Below are 25,417 nucleotides of genomic sequence, written 5' to 3'. Positions count from 1 at the left end.
TTGAAATGATCAGAATATTTAACATACATAACCTTTAACATAACTTTTTTTTGAAAAAGTTGACTTTGCAATTTATGTCAAAAACAAGGGATTGTTTTTGTTTAAATACTGACCTCTCTTTCAATTTTGAATTGTATTTTCAATCTATTATAGCAACGTTAAATGCCAACATCCCCTCCTTTGTTCATAAGCATACTGTCATTGTCCGATTTATTCATCTACTAGAAAATGAGAGTTATGGAAATATTGTTTGTACTTAATCTTACCGTATTCCATTTCTTTGATCAAAGGCAGGTATCATAGATGCTGGATGTTCAGACATTAAAGCCACTAGCAACTGAAGCACATCATGAATATTTTCATCCTATGTAACACATTATAATGTTAGAGAAATATTTATTTTATGAACTTTTTAAATTAATATTTCATTATGTGTAAGGATTTATATTCAGGTTCTCAGCTTGAAAGATCCCAGAAAATCAATATCATATATTACCAGCTTACCTCATGCATAGTTAGTAAGTAATTCAGTATACTTTGTAGTTCATCTTCTTTTACTCCTCGATCCTACAGAAATTGATTTAATAAACCATTAAATTTTACATTTAAAATTTTTCAGTGTTTACATTTTAATAACTTAACTGTCATATTATAAACATTAAAATGAAAAGTTTTTTAGTACAAGATTGGTAACCAAGTGCCTGAATTATAATCACTGACTAAGATGGTATTGATTTTAAGAATGTGAACAAAAAACAACTTGAGTAAGAATATCAGACCCTAAGATATACAGCTCCTGTTTAATAGCAGAATGAAGCTTCCAGATTTTTAATAAAAATTATACTAGGCACAAGTTTTATATATTTGCTTTCTTTACAATCAAATAATTTGATGTAGGTTCCAGAGAAGTTAAAAATTAACTAAACTGCATTCTTCTACTATTTTCCTTTCAGATTCTTTGTAATTATGATATCTTTTTGGGCTAATGGTGTTTTTGTGGCCAAATGGTTTGTTAAAGGTTTTGGGGCATATGAAAACAGTTGCAATTAAGCAGACAGCATCTATGGGATCTAACTTTATAGTGTTGTTTTGCCCACAGTCAAGAGTTTACTTCATTTTTAAGAGTATGAAATTAAGCCTACTAATTGCACAATATAAAACTATGTAATTGTTAAAGTTACATATAACAAAAAGGCAGGGCTATTTCATTGCTTGACTGCTTCAAATCACTTTATGTGAATTTCAGTTGACTACACATTTCACCCAAACAAAACATACATTCAACACTACTATGATATGCTTATCAGGAAAGAAATATTTAAGATTTTGGAATGACTTTCACACCCCCAGATTTAAATATTGTTGAAAATTTACAGCATGCTGTGCATGCAATGAACCCTAAAAAGAATTATGTAGGTTGGAATACTTCTGCAAGAAAAAGTATGGGAAAAATGTCCAAAAGAACTAACATAAATATTCTTAGCTGGTTACAGGAAATGTTTATTTCTGCGAAAGGAAGTGTCACAAAATATTGACTGGACGAACATCTAAACTTTTGTATATGCTACATTTGTTATTTTCCTGTTTTGAATCTGAAAACAACATAAATACTAAATATGTGCTCAAATGTATACATTTTATATTATATAGAGCTATGTAAGTTATGTTCACTTAGAAATTGGTGGAAAGATACAATTTGACTGGAACACCTAAGCTTTGACATTCATTAGCAGATTTTTAAATTATTTTTCCCCTTCTACAACACCTTACAGTTATTATATCAACATTGTTATGTCATCATACCTGTACATGTATATAATATTTCGCTTCTATATTTACACAGTTCTACATATATTTATATATATTGTTTTTTGGCTTAATTAATTTTCTTGTTTTGCAGCCACTTGTACCAATTGTTCCAAATTTCATAATATTCCGATTCTTCTTTATCTTTTAATTTCAGTGTTAATTTGTCCATCTCTGCACAATCCAAAGTTTTTTTATCACTAATTCATCCAAGGGGGTATTATTTTGCTTCCAGCATTGGGCAAAGGCTATTCTAGCTGTAGTTAGCATATGTGTTAATATGTACTTAATTTTCTTTCTATATTTCCCTTTGATTATTCCCAGCAGAAAGATTTTGGGTTTGTATTTTATCTGTTCTCCTGTAATTTCTTGCACCCATTTCCAAATTTTTGTCCAATATTTTTGTGTTTCCAGGCAGGTCTACCATATGTGATAAAAAGTCCCTTGTACTTTTTTACACTTCCAGCAGGCCGGCTTCATGTTTGGGTACATTTTAGCCAATCTTGTTGGTGGTAAATGCCAACGATAAAACATTTTGTACATATTTTCTTTAAGTGCTGCTGATCGTGTTAGTTTATAATTTGTGTTCGAAATTCTTTCCCAATCCACTAAATCTATGTTGTAACCAAAGTTTTTGGTCCACGCTATCATGCAACCATTAACTTTTTCTTCTTCTAATGTTACTTCTAATAAATATTGTAAATTTTCATTATGAATTTATTTTCCGGGCCAATTAAAATTTTATCTATTTGTTGTAATTCTGTCTATATTCCATATTCTTTTACATCTTTTTTGTATCTTGATTGTAGTTGGAAATATGGTCACCAATCTATATTTATATATTGCTCCTTTAATTCTAGATTTGTTTTCAAATTCTCTTGGCTGTCTAAAATTTCACTATATCTAACCATTTTCGATAGATCTAGTGTATTGGGATGTGTCATGGCTTCCATAGTGGAAAGCCATGTCGGTATTTTCATGTAACGTTTTTCTCTAATTTTATTCCAGACCTGTATCAGTGCATCTCTAATATAGTGTCTGTGAAAGTATTTTTGTTTCTTTTTACCCTCTTTCCATAGGAAAAAATGCCATCCCGTTTGCAAATCGTGGCCCTCTAATGTTAGTATTCTTTTATTTTTAAAATTTATCCAATCCCTGATCCATGTTAGTGCTGCTGCTTTGTAATAAAGCTCCCAGTCAGGGAGTCCCATACCACTTCTGCTTCAGTCATCCTGTAGAGCTTTCAACTTTATCCTGGCTTTCTTCCCTTGCCATATAAATTTTAATATAATCTTATTCAATTCAGTAAAAAAAAAATCCTAATTTTATGGGGATTGTTTGAAATAAGTATAATAGTCTGGGAAGTACATTCATTTTTATCGCTGCTATTTTCCCTAATAATGATAGTTGTAGTTTCTCCCATAATTCTAGACCTTTTTTTATTTGTTGCACTAATTTTGTATAATTATTTTCTTTTATAGTTGAGCACTTTGCAGTTAGCCATATTCCAAGATATTTAACTTTCTTTGTCACTTGCAGTCCTATTATTCTTTCTAATTCTTTATTTTGTTCTTCCTTCAAATACTTAGTTATCATTTTAGTCTTTTCTCTATTAATCCTTAACCCTGCTACATCTCCATATTTTCCTAATTCTTGCATTAAGCTATTTCTTCTTTCTAGCGGGTCTTCTATAATGAATACCAAATCATCTGCTAAGGCCTGAATTTTATACTCCTCTTTTTAAATTTTAGTTCCTCTTATCTCCGAATTTTGTCTAATTCTTATGAAAAGACTTTCAAGCGTCAGGATAAAGAGCAGAAGTGATAGCGGGCAAGCTTTAACAATCAAATCAACATATAGATATAGATAAAGTTCAATAATATTATCAAATACAGCAGAATTCATTTTATATAGTTTCAAATGCATAACAGAAACTTCATACTAATGAATATGAAATCTTTCTTTGATGAAGACGGCTTGAAAATAGAGAAAGTGTGTCTCTTTTCAGTAGGAACCAGGTTGGTACATACATCCTCTTGGCAGAATGAATATACCAGTTTCTACTGAGAAATTTAATGATGAAGAGAATCTGAAGGAAAAATTAAAAAAATTCTATATTAATCCACAACCACACTGGATAGAGATAGGCAAGTCTGGTAGCACCTCACTACTGACAGAAATAATATCCCCATTAATAAATAAGGACTAGTTTTTTTTTCCTTTTCTTCCTTGATTGTATATCAAGAAGTTAAAAGCATAGAGATAAAGTCTTTGCTACATTTTCTTAAAAATTATTGTTCAAAAACTTAGCAGCTGCACAATGTGTGTAATGAGAATTCCAAAGGTTGTGATAAACTAGAGTTGAGAAGCATATTATTCAATATTAGGATCAATAATAGAATTAGTTGGGTTGTAGACATATAGTGTTTTAAGAATATTCTGTAAAAAAATGTGTAATGCCCTGAAGAATGATTCCAAATGGTTTGCATAATAAAATACAAAAGCATCTCCAAAAAAATATGTTAGTGTATATAACCAAAAATCAAAATTAAGTTCATTAAGACAAGACAGAAACAAACACACAAATAGAAAACACAGAAAAGTTCTAAATAGAATAATAAATAAGATTTGTTTAGATTCAAGTTTAGATTCAATTTCATTCTCTCACCAAAAAAAAAAAAAAAAGCAGTCAATGCTCCCACGTGCCAGCTGCTATGGCAGGTCAACAATGCCTAAATGAGAAAAGCAATCATAGAATGCATGCAGTTCACACCAATTTGTTGAGTTTTAGATTCCTGAACAGGGATCAAAGAACAAATTCATATATGTGATTTACAGAGACTACAAAGAACAACCCGAATCTGATTCCCCTTTTATTTAGATCTGGCAATGCCCATTAATCTTTAAATCTTAAGTTACCTTCAAAATAAGCTGCTTCAAAAACAGAAGCATGAATGCTCTCAGAGATATGATTTCCTTCTGGGATGGTCGAGGACCTTCTGAAATAAATGAGAAAGAGTTGCATGATTTCAGCTTAGGCAGTACGTATGTACGTACGTACGTACGTACGTACGTACGTACATACATACATACATACATACATACATCTAACTAACCAACCAACCAACCAACCAACATTTTACTAGTTATATATTGGAAAAAATCTTGTACGCAGATAACTTTCAACTTTTAAATCAAGCCAACACTGTATTTATTGATTGATTCAATAAATTAGGTTCATTTATTATTTTAAAGCATTTGTTTAATTTCATATTTTTCAATTGCAGTGGACTCTATATGAAATTGTAGAGGACTATCTGTTAGAAAAGACATATGTGTAGCAAAACAAGATCCTGGCCTATTAGAAGAAAATCCAATTGAATTCAACAGAATTTACTATCATGTAGAAACTTTTTTTTTGTTCAAAGTGCCCCACAAATAATTTGACACATTTATTTTGTGAACATGCATTTTATAAGTATTCATATCAAAACAATACATTTTTCTCTTATACTTACCCAAGCCTTTAGGAGTAATTCCACTGCTATCTGCAGGATTAGCCACCCAGTAGTAATATTTTAGTGTGTGCATTAGTTGTAATACTGTTCCTACTCTACGTATTGTATTGTAGATAGTAGCAGTACCAATGAATTCAGCAGATAAGTAGGTATATAGTGATAATTGAACCTAAAGAACATCATGAAAACATATGATGTTAATTTATCCAAGTTTTAATTATAGATTTGATGATAAACAAATAATCAAGGTAAACAACATAATTAAAGCTTATCAATATTCATACATAAACATGGTAGGCCAGTATGAAATAATAAACTAAATTACAATAAAATGAGAAATGATGGGAAAATGCTATACAAGAACTGAGAACAAAATATACTGTAAGAATGGAACAATGTATTTGAAGAACATTTTATCCAGAAAATATTGTTACCAAATGTTTCAATAAACATATATATTCACTGTCACATGAAGTCGGAGTAAGGCCAAACTTATTTTATCCAGAGAGATTTCATATGAAAGGAAAATAAGATCTACTTCCAGTAATAGAAGGAACCAAAAGCTAAGATGCTCCAACTAATCTAAACAGTTGAGTTAGGTGAGGTAGGAAAAATAGTCTAGTTTTTTACATTTTCATGTTTACTTTCTGATTGTAGCTTCCAAGCAATTTCATCTTTGCCAGGATTGATAATAATAAAGTTACACATTCCTCACTTTTATTAATAACTATATATATATGTCTGCTACTATGTCTACTATAATTACTGTATTAATAAACACTGTTAATTATAAAACAAGAAAAATTACAGAATGCAAATAAAGCATTAAAAATACATTAGTTTTTATTAATTTAAAAATGCAAATTTATTTTTACTACAACTAATACTGCAGTAAAAATGCATGGTTCACTGACCTTTGCAGGAGTATGAATCCAAATAGCAGGATTAAAAAGGATATGGTCACACAATTGCTTTAATAGAGGTGCTCCATGAGAAAGCCCATCAAGGTATTTTGCAAAAGAGAGAAATTGTTCCAGCACAGCTCTTGTTATGTGAACTCTGGATGACTGGAAAAATTAATGTTACATATCATTATGTTTAAGACAAAAAAAATGAAAAAGGATTGTTTTTATGAAACAGTTGATGTACAGCTGATAAATCAACTGCTAGACGTGTATAAACTGAAATATATTTATAACTATTGAAGAAATTAGGGGAAATATTCAAAACAATTCTTTCAACTTGTCAATAATAGTCATGTGATTTGGAAGAAGGAAATAGGCAAGTCTTTGAATGAAGCCTTCCATAGGAATGCACTAGGGCAGTGTTGGCGAACCTTTTCAGCATGGAGTGCAAAAACCAGAACGTGCACGCACGTGTGTGGGAGAGCACCAGAAACCGGAAGAGCAGCTGCCCGGTGCATGTGTGCACACTAGCCAGCCGGTCTTCTGGTTTCCGGCATGCATGCTCACACAAAGACCAGCTGGCTGGCACACGCATACTCACTGGGCAGCTGCACTTATGGTTTCTGGCACTCCTGCACACACAAAGACCAGTGGCTGGCACACATGTGTACGTTGGAACCTGAAAGAGTAGCTGGTGATGTTATACATGCCCAGAGAGAGGGCTCTGCTTGCCACCTCTGGCATGCATGCCATAGATTCGCTATCATGGCACTAGGGAAACCGTTCTCTTTAGCTCCTTAAGGCATGTTTTTCTATGGTTTCTCTGCCCACACACAAAATTTATTCCTGGTTTGCTCAATTCTGGAGAAGTTATCCTAGAGTTTAGTTTAGTTTAGTTTAGTTTAGTTTTATTAGAATTTGTAGGCCGCCCTTTTCCCTGAGGGGACTCAGGGCGGCTCACATAAAACTAGGAAGGGGGGATACAGACAACAAAATAGAGACATATACTAAAAATAGTAGGCAACATCCATACAACATTCGGGAGGGGCAATTATCCTTATCCCCAGGCCTGACGGGCGAGCCAGTTCTTCAGGGCTGTGCGGAAGGCTTGGACGGTGGAGAGGGTACGAATCTCCACAGGGAGCTCGTTCCAAAGGGCCGGGGCTACTGCTGAGAAGGCCCTCCTCCTTGTGGTTGCCAGCCGACACTGGCTGGCCGATGGAATACGGAGGAGGCCTAATCTATGTGATCTTATTGGTCGCAGGGAGGTAATTGGCAGAAGGCGGTCTCTCAAGTATCCAGATCCACTGCCATGTAGGGCTTTATGGGTGATTAATAGCACCTTGAAGCGCATCCGGAGATCGACAGGTAGCCAGCGCAGCTCGCGGAGGATAGGTGTTATGCGGGTGAATCGAGGTACACCCGCAATCACTCGCGCGGCTGCGTTCTGCACTAGCTGAAGTCGCCGGATGCTCTTCAAGGGCAGCCCCATGTAGAGCACATTGCAGTATTCCAGCCTAGAGATCACTAGGGCCCGGGTGACTGTTGTGAGCGCCTCCCGATTCAGGTAGGGTCGCAACTGGCGCACCAGGCGAACCTGGGCGAATGCCCCCCTGGTCACAGCCGTTAGGTGGTGGTCAAATGACAGCTGCGGAGATGAATAGAGATGAATAGAGACATAGAGAGATTCCCAATTCTCCTTTGCATAATTTCTCTAAGATTGGAAAGAATACTTATAGCTATTCCCTAATTTTAAAGCTAGTTTACAGAAAGTCCTTGATTTGCAACCACATTTGGAACCAGAATTTTAGTCATAAGTCATTGCAGTAATAAGTCAAGGCACCCACATGACTGGACCTGATTTTTTACTGTTTTTATGGAATTGTTTAAGCAAAAAGCCCTGTGCTTAAAAATCATAGTTATTAAGCAAATCCCAAAGGGGCACTTTCGCTGGAAAAAAATTGTTATATAAAAGTGGCTAAGGCATCAGATTAGAAACTGCAGAATCGGATATTTCAATAAACATGTATATCACTGTCACATGACATCAGAGTGAGGCCAACCCTCTTGAAAGAATTTATGTTCCAGAGAGGGGAGATATTAATACACGCTAGCATAATGTTCAAATAGTACAACCATGAATTAAATCAAATATACCAAAACAGTCAGATATGCCTACAATATTACTTTTTCACTTACTTTTTCAAGAAGATAACCAATCACTAGGAATCCTTTTCCACCCAGCATTTGTTCTTGCATGGCTACTGAACTCTTAAGGAGTTCCACCAAGAAAACCAAAAGTGTAGCACTGCACATAAAATACAGATACCAATTAGATATCAAATATTATTCGATATTATGGCTTTTTAAAACTTCATGATATTCAAATGAGAATAAAAAGTATACTTTGTATATCAAGTTTTAAGCTTATTAATTAATTTTATAGATATTAAAATTGATAAGTATATCATATTTTAGGATATCAAAGCAAAGAGATTTATAAATTTAACTCCCAAATCATTTCAAGATTACAAGCAGTGTTATTGATATATGAGTGTATATATATATAATGCAAAATTATGTTTACAGCAGTAATTCTTGGACTAATTCTTTGTATAGTTAAGATTCAACGTAAGAATCAATGTACAAGTCATTCTGTCAGATATATAGTAACAAACCAAGTGCAATCCTTACAAGTGTTACGGAAGAAAGATTCTATGTAGATCTCCCATACAGAATCACCATCCAAGTTTTCTAAGATTTCACATGAGTTTACTCAACGTATGATTTGTGCTACTTTCCCAATACCAGACTGCGATAAAAATACTTTGCCATCGCTTTGCCATCAATTCTATATTAATTCCAACTTAGAAAGCACAGATGAAAATGGGTATTGTTATGCACACCATATTTTTTTGTGGTTTAAGAGTTCTGAATCACATAAAAATTGTGAAGGAGATGAAACCTCCATGATATCAGCTGTTAGATAACAGAATATTATCTCCATACATAGATAAGTGACAAAACTAACTTAAATATTAAAAACCCTTGATTTAATAGCTTGTTTTAAAAATGTAATATGGAGTGAAAATTTCAGCTATATGGTGAAAATAGTTACCTGAAAGCAATTTAATATTAGTTGGAATAAAAAGATGAAAAAAACAGAATATGAAAACAATGTAACTGTAAAACGTATCTACATTGAAAAAGTAAGTATATTTTAACAACAACAAAAATAATAAAAAAGAAAATGCTTTATTTAGTAAATGAAATGAATCATCCCTTCTAAATTAGGACCCTGTCTCTTTTATCTATCTTGAGGAAAACCCAGCTTACCATGAAACTTGTTGGTCAACTTTTTAGAGCAGAGGTATCAAATTGGCAGCCCGCAGGCCAAATGCATCATGCGCAGGCCATGCCCTCACCAGCTCCGTGAAGGGGAAAAAGTCGTAAAACATCATGTGACAGCAATGTGACGCCACGAGTTTGACACCCGTATTTTAAAGCCACAAAACAGAATTGCTAAACCAGCTGCCTCCTTGATGTCTATCTCACCATACAAATGGCCTTGAGTATGATCAGAAAAGCAATCCCATACAGGATTACTCAGAAATCCATTAATTTCTAGGGGCTTGCTGCCAGTTAGTGGATATAGGACTGTAATCTATAGCATTTTTTCTTTAAAATTTCATAAGATAACAGTATGATATTGTTTTTAAAGTAATAAATAAGCATTTACTATTGTTTCAAAAGACAGTAAAAAAAATCTAATCAATTTTGTTTTGGGGTGGGTGGGTTATAGATTATCTATAATTAACACTACCTGTAATTAAAGTGCTTTTAATAATTTATTTTTATAGCTTTAAGATTTTTTATAAGATCTTATATGTTATTGACCGAAGATTAGATGCAATAAGCTAAATAAAGTAAAGATTCTCTTGGAATGTTTTGAAGAATGTGTAAATTTAAATCATTCTCTATTATATGATTCAAATCTCCAAGCAAGCTGTCTTTGATTACATAGAAAAGGACTCAACGTACTCTAATTCCATCTGCCCTGTATTTTCAATTGAAAATAACAGCCCTAGGCTATGCGTAGCATATTAACTATAATAAATGAGACTCACATATAATTTACATGCTCTAAATATATTGACAGAAATGATTCAATTTTTATAGCCAAATCCAATTCTCAAAGGGCTCATGAACAAACAGTAAGTACAGACTTGTGTTAAACAAATATACGACTCATTGCAATTCTAAATTTTATACTTTATAATATGAGGAACTATGCCAAAAGTAAATTGTTTTGTTGATGCAGCGACTTAACTAGATAAACCAAAAAAGGGGAAAAATACAGTGCCAATTTCCAGATCTTTTCCCATCTTTTTAAAAAGGTAAGTGTAAAATCCCTTTGACTTTTGGTGGTTTCAATGATACCTTAATATTGTTTTTTGTTTGGTTGGTTTTTTGGCCACACTGCCTTATTTTGTATTGTGTTGTTTTTAAATTTAACCTATAGTGTTCTATAATTAGATGATTTAGAGATTCATTGCACAAGTGGAAAGATGATTTTGCCACTAAACAGTTAAATGTATTCCTACCAACACCTCTTTACTAGCAAGATCAGTTTGTAGCTAATGCTGCTGGATATAGAATACCATTGCTTATATTTCTCTAGATCCACCCTTGCTGTTTTATTTTTTTGTTTGTTTGTTTACTAATTAATAACGTAAAACTAGAACACATTCAGTGACATCATAGCACAGTAAAAACCTAGATCACATACTGTTCTCAACCATCCCTAGTAAAGTATTTGGGCTATATAAAACAGGATAATTAAACTAGTTTGTCTAATCAAGTCTAAAAATAAACAAGATCAGGTAATCCCTTATTTTTCTAATAACAAAAACTACACTCTTTTCAAATCACAGGAACCACCAAAAAAGTAGTGTATTTATTTACTACATTTCTCCCACACGAGTGTGCCTAAATATTTTCAGTACCATTAAACATACAAAAACATAAATGATTTAGACCTAATGAAGAAAGCTAATTTAATTTTCATAAAATTAAATCATATATTCTAAATATAACTATTTTGACATGACTCAATAACTGAAATAATTACAACAATTTGTCAATCTGATTAATCAATTTACCTTTATATCGCACTACTAATTAGCCTAGAAATATAACATTATCAATAGTGATTGACGGATCTGTCATAGTGTTAGAGTCTTTCTCATTCTCTTTTTAAAGGTCATAATTACACTTTACGCATAATAAAAATGACTGAAGAGAGAAAAATATCCTTGATATTCCTTTCTGCATTTTGTTCTTTCCTATGTCAACAATAAAATAAAAAACAGCTCTGTACCACGTCTAACTGTCTTCTGAAATCCATCATAATAAAACAAATAGCTAGAGGTCTAAAACATTTTTTAAAACACTTAATGAAATAGAATCCATTCATCTTCAAATTCTTTTTAAATATTAATAGTCAGGACAGATTACTTACTTTACAACAATAATTTATGAAAATACCTTTTTTCTCTCTACAGAAAAACAAACACAGTAGAAACCCAAATGACTGTTACATAAAAAGAAATTATAGGATAATAAAATCACAATGCCTTTTTTTTGGGAAAAACATAATTAGGAACCTTGGTGAAATCACTTCTAAAATATTTCACACCTCTATTCTATCAAATTGAAATACCATAGGATGCTTATATAGGATAACATGGTCTGAATTTGGCCAACACTATTTTGTCACAATCAGCCATTTTACTTGTAGCTTAAAGCCAGCAGTTATGTTCCTCTCTATTCTGACTTAAACAACATGTTCTCCTGTTTGGTGAGCATACTGTTTGGTTATTTGTACCAGCAAGAATGCTTTAATAAACCAGAAACTCCATGTATGGTTTGTTTAGAATTGTGAGAGTCAATCTCCTTTTTTATTTATTTATTTATTTCCTAACAACCCCCTCCCTCCAAAAATCTGAAAATATAATCTACTGTTGGCATTGAATTCCTAACTTCATTATTTAAAATAGAATTTTTAAACAAAACAAACATTGGGTTGTTCATCCAACAACCTCTGCAGGATAACTGAGAGCGCAAGCTACCATTGTACATTGTACTTCCAAATTATTGCATGTTGCAAATGAATGTATTCCTAAAAGTTAGCTTTTAACAACAGAGGATAGACATTAAATATTTATTTCAATAGACTTCTCGACTTATCTTTCAACTGAAAAAAAATCACAAATTGATAATGAGTAAATGAATCATAGGTACTTGAAGAGATCTACAGGTTCTTGTTTCTGAACATATGAAAAGCTACAATCAAATGCAATTCTTTCTTAGAAACAGTACAAAAACCTTCTTCAATCACTGATCCCATATTTTGTAGCAATTATTTATAGCACTAAAAAGTATATATATTTCAGTTACATTTTATATTTTTACTATATACAGAATTACTTTTCTGAATTACATTTTTTGTGAATGATAGTTAACAAAAATTAAATATATTAATATAGTGAGATTCCTAATATCTTTGTAGTTTTTATCCAATTTATATGTTCTTATGCCAGAGCATACATTATAAAAATAAATATCCTTTTACTGTACTAATTATTTTTTCTAGGTCAGTGTTGACTACCTGTCATACTCTAGAAGTTTTATTGAGAAAGGCGCCCAGGAGAGGTTAGAAATTTGATTTGGATCTTCATATGAACAGTATGTAATGGTATGTCATTAATGTGGGGGGGTACATAAAATCCATTTTTACATGTACACATCTGAGTGAAAGTTCTACTTTGTCAACATCTACCCTGAAATCTAAGATCCGTATGTCAAAGTGCCAATCCGACACAAAAATATATACATAAATAGCTATTATTTATTTATATAAATTTATATCTAACTGTTCAATTTTAAGAATTTTTAGTATAGTTTAATATTTGACATTGTGATCAGCAGCAGAAAATTAGTTTGCATTGAACATCAATTTTTTTTTGCAAGATGTACTCCATGAAAATCTTTATAAAAAGTCATGGGTGAACAGAGGGGGAGTAACATTTTTAAACAACTTACCAGGAACTAAACTGCACTGGACTGGTATACGATTCACATTAAACTTGCAAAATTCTGTGCATTGCCATAAAAATCTCTCCATTGTTGCCTATTTCCAACTCGCCTAGATATAAAGGCAAATATAAAGGATACTTCAGGCCATTCCTAGATCTCCACTATACCATGTCTCACCTAGTATACAACAGTACGTGTCCATAAGATAGTAATATATACACAATACAATGGCCATTACTACTGAAGTTTATCTATAACAGAAATGGATCAACCCAATTGCCCATCTATGACTGAATTTCCCAAGTTTTAGAACTCTCAGAAAAACATGGATCTTCTCTATTAACCAACTTTATCCTTGAGAAGCAGAGAAGATCAGTAGGAGCAAAGACTGCTAAACAGAAGATTGTAATTTCCATCTAAAATTGGAAACTCTTAAGCATATTCAGCATTATCAAAAGCTAAAAATAAGCTTAGGTCACCATTCTTTCCTGCCACCAATTTTCATCCTGTCTTGCTACAGAAACAGAAAATTGGCAGGAAAACATGCCTGATATATACCTAAGTATCATTAGACTTAAATATTGAAATTAATCTCAGCAACAATGGAGGTAAACACTGGAATATTTGTCATTTCCATTCTAAATGAAACAAGTTTTATGATAAAACACCATGCCTTAGTTAAATCATCTCTACATCTATAACAGCATTCTTAATAATGCTAGTCATAAGTAAATGAGGATAAAAATGAAGCTAGACAAAATTTTCAAGACACTAGAATATATATGTATGTATGTATGTATGTATGTATGTGTGTGTGTGTGTGTGTGTATATATATATATATATATATATATATATATATATATATATATATATATTTATCTACCTTTATTTATCAGCACAAATATAATACACAAACACACACACACACACACATATATACATATACATATACATACATGCTCACCATTCTTTGCTATTCTAAATAAATTGCTTTTCTAATATTTTCAGACCACTCAAAGACTTACGACAGCCTTAAAATTATAGATAGTCAGGCCTGACTACTTTGAGACAGATCTGTAGAATTTCCTCTGGTTCTAGATAACATATTCCATTTATATTATAAAACATTATTTGTTAATTAAGATGATGCTTATTAAGTATAGAATCAAATAAGTGAGCATTCAAAATTGAGCTGACTGCAGCAGCACTCTGAAGCACGTACAACTTTCGCAAATTTTATCCCCTTAGGATTTGTAAGTAATGGATTTTTCAGTCATTATATAAGTTAGTCCATTTGAAGTACCTTAGTTCAGAAACTCCTGCCCTATGATTCATTGTTTCAACCAGATAAAGTAATAGAGTTTTAATAGTATGTACAGTAAATGGGAAGGTACACAAGTCTAAGAGGCATATTTATCAACAGATTTAATCAAGAAATGAAGAGGTAAATCCAGATTTCATTGCCGTTTTCCTTATTCACTGCAAGTTTCCTATAGAGAGGGAAACCACAACCTTCATCTTCTTTGGACTTCTTCTCTCAATCCCAGGTAGCAGGTTCAAAAGTCAGAGATTATAATAATGTATCCTAAATAATCTGGATGTCACTCACTTGCCTAGCCATTATTATGGAATATGAAGATATTACCCAAAAGTTAACTGGAAAAAAATCCTCCACAGAGTTGTTTATACATAAAAGGGTAATTCTTAAAGAGCTAAAGGTTTTTTCATACTCTTTAGTTGTTTCTAATGTACCGTATTTTTCAGAGTATAAAACGCACCTTTTTCCCTCATAAAAGGAGATGAAAATCTGGGTGTGTCTTATACACTGAATAAAGCACTTTTTGCCTCCTGAAACTCCGCCCCTTCACCAAAATGGCCGTGCATAGCTTTTAGGATGTTTTCAGAGAACTCCTGGGGGCTGGGGAGGGCAGAAATGAGCAAGAAATAGCCTGTTTCCCGCCCCCCCAGGCCCCAGCAGCACTCAATAAGCTTCCTAAAGGCTATCCATACCCTTTATGTGACAAAAAATGGGCCTGTTTTTGCTCATTTTTGGAGGGGTTGCCCCTCCAGGAGCACTCAAAGGCCTCCTAAGGGCTATTCATGCCTTTTTTGGGGGGGGAAAGGGGGCCCGTTTTCACAAAAAACAGGTCATTTTTGGGAGGTTTGCAGAGTGCAAAATCTTTTTTTTTTAATTTTGACTGGACTCTTGGTTGTCAAGCTGAAGGCTGCTCTTGATTACCAGAAGAACTTTAAGTGATGAAATGACAGAAAAGATACCTACAGTGCTGATGATATTGACAAAGAGTGACCTAACTATGCTGAACAACTAGGGAACATGTTTGAGAAGGGATGCTTACAGTCTGATTTTAGACTAAAGTATAGGGCTGACGGAACATTGATTGAAGTTGTGGATGACCTCTGGCAGGGGAAACACTGGGAAAACTATATCATTCTTAATCACTTGTGCCTTCTAATAATATTGATTATGGTATCCTTTTGAACTGGCTCAGGGGATTGGGAGTAGGGGAAGTGTTTTGTGATGTCCCTCATAGTTCTGCTGTCTCCACACTCCTATTCAAAGTAGAATCTAATAGGTCATTAGGAAAAATGGGTTCAGTATCACCAGTATGCTATCATCCCAATAGCATATTTTTCCTTAGGCCATTCAAGCGAATGAATGCCTAAGAATTCTTTTCTGCAGGCCATGAGGTTTTGAAGATTTAGTAGTTTGGAGTTTCAAAATCCTCTGGATTCCGAGATTTTCCATATTCAGTGCTTAATTGAGCACCAGACAGAACTGACGTAATTTGGAGGTCTTTCTGGCTTTGAAGCTACTGTTCAAGAAATAGGGGGCAGACATTGTCAGGACTTTTGCACAAATCTGTCTTGTTTACCAATTGAGCCTTTTCTGGATCAAGAGATCTTGCTCACAGTGACCCAGGCATTGGTAATATCCCACATGGATTAATGCAATATGCTCCACATGGAGCTGCCTTCGAAAAATACTCAGAAGCTGTGACTAGTCCACAATGCAGTGGCATGGGCAGTTATGAGTACATCTCATTGGGTACATCACACATGGTGTACATCACATTACACCACTGCTCTATGAGCTACATTGGATCTCAGTGGGCTTCCAGGTGCAATTCAAGGTGTTGATTACCACATATAAAGCAATTCAAGGGCTTTATAATCCTCCAAGGACAGAGTTATTTGCAAGACCACTTCCTTGAAGCTGTTTTTGTCCAGCCCACTAGACGTAGCAGTTCAGTGATGCTCCTGGTCCCATTTATTAAACAATACCTTCCTGCATAACCAGAGAAGTGTGCCCTAGATGTCATGGGATCTGTCCATTGGAACATAAATCTCTCCCCCAAAAAACAATTTCATAAATTATTCAGGATCTGAATATTCCTCTGGGCATGGGTCCTTTATATTAGCTATAAAGCTAATATTGTAATTTTTTCTGATATGATTGGATTATAAAATTTGAGTTGTATTGTTATTGTCTTACTATTGTTTGCTTTGTCTATATTGCTTTGGTTTTTATTCTTGTGTTCATCATCCAGAGCCATGATGACCAGATGGGTGGCTATATAAATTGATTAAATGAATAAATAAAGTTATAAAGTAAGAAGGATTTTCAGGTATTTCAATCCAAGCCATTTAAGGCTCTAAAAGATAAGAAACAGGAGCTAAAATTAGGGTCATAAATTTTAAAAAAGCAGTCAATGTATTTCTTTAAGAGATGAGGTACTGTGGTTCATTTTAGTTAGATTACTGGGAATTATAGCAGACAAGTTCTGAACTGAACACTTTGAGGCACCTTCAAGGGCAGCCTTATATATAATGCATTACAGTAATCCAATCAGGAGGTTACCAGAGCATGGTTCATTATAGCCGAGCTATACCTATACAAGAATGCTTACAATTGCTGCAAAATATACCTACTTTCTTCTGCCAAGGCTAGCAGTACCTTCAGTAATAATGTTGAATCAATCAATCAATCCTATTATTATAAACCATGTGAAAATGAATAAACACCATCTCCCAAACATATGATTCAAAGTACCTTTATCATATCAGAATTTGATTTCAAAATCTTACTCAATATCTAATATTTTATAATCCAGATAATTGTGCAAGAATTGGAACACTTCCCTTCATAGCAATGGCATGGGAAATAGAGCTGGATATTGGCAGTGTAGCAGTGACTTATATCTTAAATTCTCAAGTAATTCAGTCATATAAACCTTAAACAAAACTTCCTTTAGTCCAACAACCTTAATTCAGTCATGATTCCATTAAATCTCTTGCCATGTACTTTGATATAATGCTCATTCTATTGATACAGAAAATGTATTTGATACAATACCCATTCTATTGATACAGAATATGTAAATGGATGGGTGGATAAAAGGATAAATAGAGAGATAGAGAAACAGATGGATGTAGGAAATATTTGATTTTTATCTTGTAAAATTAAAATTTTAAATTATAGATTCAAACATAAAATGTTTTTGCTGTGTTTTGTTTTCTTTTTGATATTAGAAAGCAATTTGGAAAAGTATTATTTCCTTCAATATATATATTTGTGCATTCATAAAAATCAAGAGCCTATGTTTCCATCACAAGCAGTAATCTATTGCCTATAGTAAAGTAAAAGAAAAATAAAGTATGAATGACATTCTTAATATGAACAAAATCTCTCAGCATAAGAATTTATTTTAAATGGAAATATTTAATTATCCCATTGCCATTAACCAGGTTTACAAAATATATTTATAATGCTAAATTTAAAACTATGGATAACACCAATCACAAAAATTGATGAACATTTATATATTTTTAAAAAAATATTATTTCAAAAAGCTGCTAAAATTTAAATATTTTAATGTATGGAATTATTGAAATATTGGGTTTTTTTTATAATTCTTTGCCATATCCATATTACCTAGCTATACAAAATTACACAAAATCAAAACTGATTTTATTTGAACCGAAATGTATCTATGATGTTAATAAATGTGCAGTTTTAAAAATATATCCAGTGCAGGTTGATAGCTATGGGTACCAGTGCAGATAAAGCACATATTTTGGTATCTCAATACCCAATGTTCTTTAGATCTAAACATCCATCCCAGTGCTTTCCCAGCCAAACATAAACATATTTCACTGACATCTTCAAATCTAGGGATTACTAGAAAATATTAGACACAATAGATCTGATCTGACAAACTATTTCAGACTTCGGCAACAATAAATTATCTATTACACTATCCAGTTAATTCCAATGAAATAGTTCTAAACTCTTTAAAATATGAACATATTCATAAATGAAAAGGAAATGAATACTAATATTCACATCCAATCTATAACCTGACATCTGCTATCTGACGTTTCCATCATCCATTCAAATGAATTTTCATATACTGTACATTGTATCATAGTAATCCATTCTTGATATCATTAGTTTATTCAAGAAAAGTTAAATACAAAACATTGAAATATTTAAAAAAGGGGGAAAAAAGAAAAAGTGTCGTAACATAACATCTTCCTAGTTGAATGCTGATCAATATAATAGGACAATATTAATTCCCACCCCTTACAAAATAGGTCAAAAGAATTTTAAACTAATCAAATACTAAATCAGTTCAGAAATTGTTAGCCTGTCATCTATATACTATATCAGAAGTGTTAAACTCAAGGCCCGAGGGCCGGATCCGGCCCACAGGGTGCTTACATCTGGCCTGAAGAGCTGCCCTAGAAACAATGGAGAACTGGCCAGTGGTGCTTCTGCCAGTGAAAACTGCTTTTGGGTGGGCCACGGACAGTCCTCCTAAGCTCTGTTTTCGCTGGCAGAGGGTTGCAGGAGGCTGTCGCCTCCAAAATGGAGCTTGGGAGCCTGTTTTGGCTTGCAGAGTGCTTGGGCCACCACAGGTGCTCCAAACATGACTGACATTGAGCTGGTCTTACCCACCCTGGCCCCTCAAGGTCACACACAACCCTGATACAGCCCTCAATGAAATCGATTTACACTCCTGTACTATATTAATAACAAAATAGTTAACAGGAAACAACAACAACAATAACAACAACAACAAAGTACCGGGACTTGCAAATTGAAGTTGAGCGACTGTGGAAAAAGAAATCATGTGTTGTCCCGATTGTAATTGGAGCCTTTGGAGCAATACCTAAAGGGCTACCTCGCTATTTGGAAATTTTAAATTTATCAGACTTGAACATTCTGATTCTACAAAGAACCACCCTACTTGGGACAGCTTATATCCTCCAATGTTACCTTAACAGTTCCTAGGTCCTTGGTTAGGACTCGAGCTGTTGAGCTACCAACCAGCCCCAAAGGCTGTGAATCTCACCAAAGATTAACCACATAATAATAATATATAAAATAATAAGAATACTAAAAATATTGGAATAAATAATGGAATAAAGACAAGATTGAACTTCCAACATCTCAGAAACTTCTACATGGAATGTAGAAACTTAAAGTCTCCTGCCAGAGAAACAGAAGGTCAATATATCTATGCCAAATAACCCCTCATGACCAAAATCTGTCTGAATGATCAAAAAAGCTAATTTGAAATACAAAGTAAAGCAACCAAAACCAGAGTCTTCTCCATGCTATTGTGTTTCTGGGACATTATTTTCTCCCTCTTGAAATCAATTTCCCCATCTTCTTCTACGTGTGTGTGAGAGATAGAGAGGCACTTCAGTTTTCCCTGCTATACAATCTCTACTATTCATATCTGCCCAAATAACAAGTAATGTACATATATCACATAGAAAAAGCTTAACTATAACAGCAATGCTCATTCCCTGTAAAAGAATTGTGACTGGTCAACATTCTCACATTTAAAAACCAAACAAAAGTTTCTAGCTGACAGTTCAATATTCCACGTAACAACTATCTTTTCTTACAATCAATTCCAAAATGGATATGGAGGTATACTGCCTGGCAACCAGATTATAAAGGAATAGCTCTGTCACAAACTTGATGAAACATTTAGAAATGAGTAGATTGTTGTCTCTGATTATATCATGCCTGGGTTCATCCCTGAGGTATATAGATTGTCCATAAGACAACCCATAAGTATTTAAGACCTGAATTTTCACTCATGAAGATGAGACTGATATTCCCATTCTGTTTGCATGGGAAATTTAACTGCAATGCCAGGTCTTTTTATTTTTATTTTATTGTAGATAGATAATGATTTTAGTTTGGGATTTTGAGCTTCCCAGAGTTGGTTCAAGATGAGCAGTTGTATAAATGCTTTAAATAAATAAACAGGCACATCCCTGTACCTTCATGATTTCGCAGGTAGGACTTTAGATACAAATGGAGAATGAAGGCTCAGGTGATAACTACTCTAGAAATTTTCTATTTTATAAGAGCCCAACTAAACTACAGTGTTTCCCCGAAAATAAGACAAAGTCTTATTTTCTTCTGCCCCACGAAATATGGCCTTGGGCTTAGTACAAGGGGAGGGCTTATTGTTGCCGGGCAACTGCTCCCTTGTGAACTGGCTCCCAAAGAGCCAGGCACAGCCCCAGGGGCAAAGCAGCCATGAGGTGACCACGCTCACGAGCAACCACCCAGCAATTCCCCCCTCCGGTCAGGCAGAACGCCACTCCCCAACCTAGCAGGATCCCTAAGGTGGCAAGCAAGGTGAGCGCCTTCCCCCCTTCCCCCAGCTCCCGCGGCTTGGTGTCTTTGGGATACCGCTAGGTCGGTGAGCGGTTCTCTGCCTGGCCAGAGGGGGGGTATCCAGGGGACTTATTTTGGGGGGTGGGCTTATATTTTTGCCCATGCAATAAATATGACAAGGTGTTAGTTTCCGGACAGGTCGTATTTTCAGGGAAACACGGTATGTATGTTCATTTTTTCTAGGAAATACATACTTGAAAAATAATTTTGAAGTTTTGTTTTGGACTTCATGCAAAGTTTTTATTAAAGCATCTTGAAATGCTTTTACAAGTTGATACAGACCACTTTTTATGGACCTATGCACAGAAGTCTGAAAAAAGATGGGGGTGCTTTGATTAATAGCACTCTTTATTTCATGAACAGTGTGGTATTCTTCCCAAATGTTTTGAAATACGTATTTCTAACATCTACTGTACATCTAATGAGGGCAACTAAAAAGTATATTTCAGTAGCAGTCAGGACTTATTTACTAAACTAGAGTGTCTCATTCCAATATAAAATATTTATTTAGTACAAGTAATGTAATTAGATGCTATTAATTACAATGTTTTCATTCTACTAATATCAGTTTTCATTTGCTGGCTTTTGTGAATTTTTATATGTTAATTGTAATTTAAAGCTATGAAGAGCAAACTCCCCAAACATCACTTCAGCATATCATAAATGTTTACTCAAGCAATTCACATAATAGCACTTAATTCTAGTTTACTAAGAAAAAAAATCAAAATGAAAAATGTCCAATGCAAGTGCTTTAAAAATGGTCATTTATTCATAAATGTTAAATAATGTAGTTAAATTTATATGAGCTATTCACATTTCACTGAAACAATTTATGGTAGTTGCAAAAAGATAAAATCTAATTTGATTCAAGCTTAATTTGTAGTGACTTCACAATTTTTCTGGCAATGATATGGAAGTTAGTTGCCATTCCATTCTTTAATTTACAGTCTAGCCTAAGAGGTCTACTATTTTATGATCTATTACTTAAGGCACGGGTGTCAAACCTGATCATATCACATGACGTATCATGATGTATTGTGATGTGGGCGTAGCTTGCCTGAGACGGATCTGGTTCACAAACCGCAAGTTCGACACCCCTGACTTAAGCACTAATGAGGTTCAATCTTGCTAAGATTTTGAACCCTTCATAGGTTAACCAATATTGTCACCTAATGGGCAATATATTTTTAACAAACACTGCTTTATAGGATAGGTTTGGAAATGTCTAATATTAATCACTTTACTTTTAATTCCATCAGAAACATTTCATTTTTCAGTTATGATAACACAGAAAGAAAACAACTTTATTGAAAGATACAGAGTGGGTTGTCACATTATGTAAAGTCTAATATGATTTAGATTTAGTGTATAGTCAACATTATAATATAATGATCCCACATCACAGCTTAATTTTATTATAACCCAGTTACTGTGTGGGTGAACAAACCGTGGTTCGCCAAACTATTGTTAAATGTGTTTATAAGTCAACAATTTTGTAATACAAATATGAAACAAGTGATTTTAAAAACTTGAGTTTTGATTAACATATCCATCATATACCATTTATACTACCATTTATACTATCCCTCATATGTCATGAAAAAAATGACAAAACATAGTATGGGGGCGTGAGGGGAAACCACTCAATGGATTTATCACATATTATGCAAAATTATGAGAATTTCCAGCAATAAGTTTTCCTGACAAAAACCTACCAGACAGTTGTTTCCACTTGACTGTCATGAAGTTGCCGATTGTCTAATTGAGCAAACAAAGGGAAAAGAACTTGGATTCCTCCTATTGAATGAATCGCACTGTGGATAGAATGCGTCACAATCGCTTTCACATCCTGCATTTAAAAAAGAAGAAGCAGTTCTCTTTGTATTGGACTACCATTCAAGGTCAAATATGTGCTACTCAGTGGAAATATAATCCACCTGATTATCTCATCTATTAGATAAAAATAGTTCATCTATTTTAAATTCATTTCTTCAAGATATTTAAGACTGGACTGTTTCTATTATAGCAGTAACAGAAATTGAAACAGATTTCAATTGTAATAAATAAATAAGGCTAACATTTCATCAGTAACACAGGAATTAACATTACTAAAACCAAGCTCATGAATTCACTGTTTATAATAAATAAATTACAGACTAAAGATAATAATAACAGAAAATTCATCAACACAGAGGAAACAATTTGTATGGGCTGCATACATTAATAGTTTGTAAAAATGATTTTCAACATATATTTAAAATTTAGTAACTTTCAAACAATTTATGTGACATTAATAAAACATTGAAAAATTGAAAATAATAAATCTATTGTTATACAAACCTGAAGCATAAGAGCATGGGGAGAATGTACAAAAATTGAAGGATTTTCCTTTGGTGAAGATTCAAGGCATAGTTGAGCATCTGTAGCCTTAGCATTGTAGGTGAAAGCAATACTACTTGCAAGTTTCCCATCATAGAGAACTTGCTTATGGTGTTCAGCAAGGTGAATATCACTTTCAGATTTAAATTTGAAAGTACTCTGCAGAAGAAAGGAAGAATGTTAAAGCACACAATCACTATGATATTTGCAAAAGTACACCTCTTATATACCACGGAAGGACAAACAATAATGACATAATAAATAATCAAGATATGACCACTTCACTACACATTGATAAAATCAAGCATGTTCTTTGCTCTTTGCAAAGACCTAAATATTCTTACTGAAGAATAACAAAAATTTAAAAAGGTATTTTATTTATTGTTTCAAAAAACTGTTTCAAAAAAGCTAGCTGATTTATAACATGCACCATGAAGGATTATAGGTACTCAACATGAGTATATCAACATGCTGCAAATCTAGTATATTATAGTTTCCCAATATTTTAATAGTATATATTACAAGAATCTCCAAGAAATTGAAAACTATTATATGAATTTGATGCATTTTTGTAAGTAAAGGAACATAGAGTTACTCTTCAGAGATGCAAATAAATTGTTGGCAAAGAGAAGACATTCCAACCAATGCCACACCAAATAAAGCATTTATAAATACTGCCATGAGAATCGCATAACAGATGATGTTAGAGTTAGTATATAAGAGTTTGTTTCAATATGTAAGAGTGAATCTGCTGACTTGTTACCTTATTTGACAATAATATTTCTATTAAAAGTACTTACAATGTTTTTGGAAATGAATATATCATAGAGTCTAATACAATGCAACCTTTTAAAAAATCAATATTCAATTCATTTTATTTATTATGGATATCTGTTAGAATTGCTTTAGTATAATGGTTTTATATATACACACACATACATGCACACAGTATATTTAAAAGCATATTCTATAAAATAAGAATTATAATTTAAAGATTATATAAAAGGAGTCCAAACAACACCAAGATAGTTCATTATAATGCAATGCAACTATTTTTTTTCTGAACTGGAATTATAATATAATATTACCTTATATCCAGGTCCTAACTGATGTACAGCAAAAATCTGTGCTGGGTTAAGAGCTTCAGTAAATACATAGACTGCCCCGAGTTGACCACAAAAAACCCTATTTGCATCAGCAGTTTCAGATGATCCCAAAAAACATTTGTCGTAGCTCTGTATAAAAGGAGAACAAAGAAATTAGACATAAAATACATAGAAATGCCTAGAAAAAAAGATGCAAGCTATTTTAAATCCTCATTCGCTAAAATTTGCAGGTAATAACAATATGTAACATTAAGGAGAAATACAACCATCTACATCCATAGTTTATATTCAAAATAAAGAGACACAGATAAAGGCAAAATGTTAGAAAATTCTTTATTAATATAATTAAAATGATCAAAAGGTTGGCATATTAGAAAATGAAAGTTTTTGCAGCATACTACTTGCAAATCGTCCAATCTGAAACTCTTATAATGCTACGTCCTCTTATTGTTTGACATTATTAAAAACCAAGAAGTCTGGGGAATAAACACTTCAGGGAACTAGCAAAAGGCAAGATATACATTTCAATATGAATCTGATTCACTACTGTCAATACTTATATTTATATATATTATTTGTGAAATTCTTTCCAGTGCTCAATCTTTCCAGTGATTTATTTTCTTTAGGCAGTCAAAGCCCTTTTCTCCAAGTTATATAGGAGCAATTTGTGAGATAAATAAAACTATGTTTTTAAACAATAGCATGGACTGGAAAAATGGTAGTCCTTTCCAAATGCTGCTGCTTTTAGAAACTAGGAATCCTCTATGATAGTTTTAAAAAATAATAAAATATCACAGGGCTCTAATAATTTAGTTATTTGACTTAGAAAAGACTGATAACCAATCTGTTCCCAGCTATATTATGTTTTTTTTTAAGAG

General features: G+C 33.2%; 1 protein-coding gene across 2 annotated transcripts in view; it reads right to left on the bottom strand.

Annotated features, from left to right (window-relative positions):
* NBEA (neurobeachin) overlaps positions 1 to 25,417 on the bottom strand; it is a 384,945-nt gene that overhangs the window by 319,641 nt on the left and 39,887 nt on the right. For both annotated transcript variants that reach the window (XM_032219812.1, XM_032219813.1), the window contains exons 8-16: positions 24,522 to 24,668; positions 23,395 to 23,592; positions 22,770 to 22,903; positions 8,429 to 8,537; positions 6,239 to 6,391; positions 5,325 to 5,493; positions 4,726 to 4,805; positions 505 to 567; positions 267 to 364 (exon numbers count right to left, since the gene is read on the bottom strand). In XM_032219812.1, the coding sequence (XP_032075703.1) occupies positions 267 to 364; positions 505 to 567; positions 4,726 to 4,805; positions 5,325 to 5,493; positions 6,239 to 6,391; positions 8,429 to 8,537; positions 22,770 to 22,903; positions 23,395 to 23,592; positions 24,522 to 24,668 (1,151 nt within the window). The remainder of the gene's footprint in view (positions 1 to 266; positions 365 to 504; positions 568 to 4,725; positions 4,806 to 5,324; positions 5,494 to 6,238; positions 6,392 to 8,428; positions 8,538 to 22,769; positions 22,904 to 23,394; positions 23,593 to 24,521; positions 24,669 to 25,417) is intronic.

This window comes from Thamnophis elegans, chromosome 6 (genome assembly GCF_009769535.1).
Source record: "Thamnophis elegans isolate rThaEle1 chromosome 6, rThaEle1.pri, whole genome shotgun sequence".
Taxonomy (NCBI): domain Eukaryota; kingdom Metazoa; phylum Chordata; class Lepidosauria; order Squamata; family Colubridae; genus Thamnophis; species Thamnophis elegans.
Note: the sequence above shows the minus strand (reverse complement) of the source record. Positions and strands in the feature narration are given on the sequence as shown.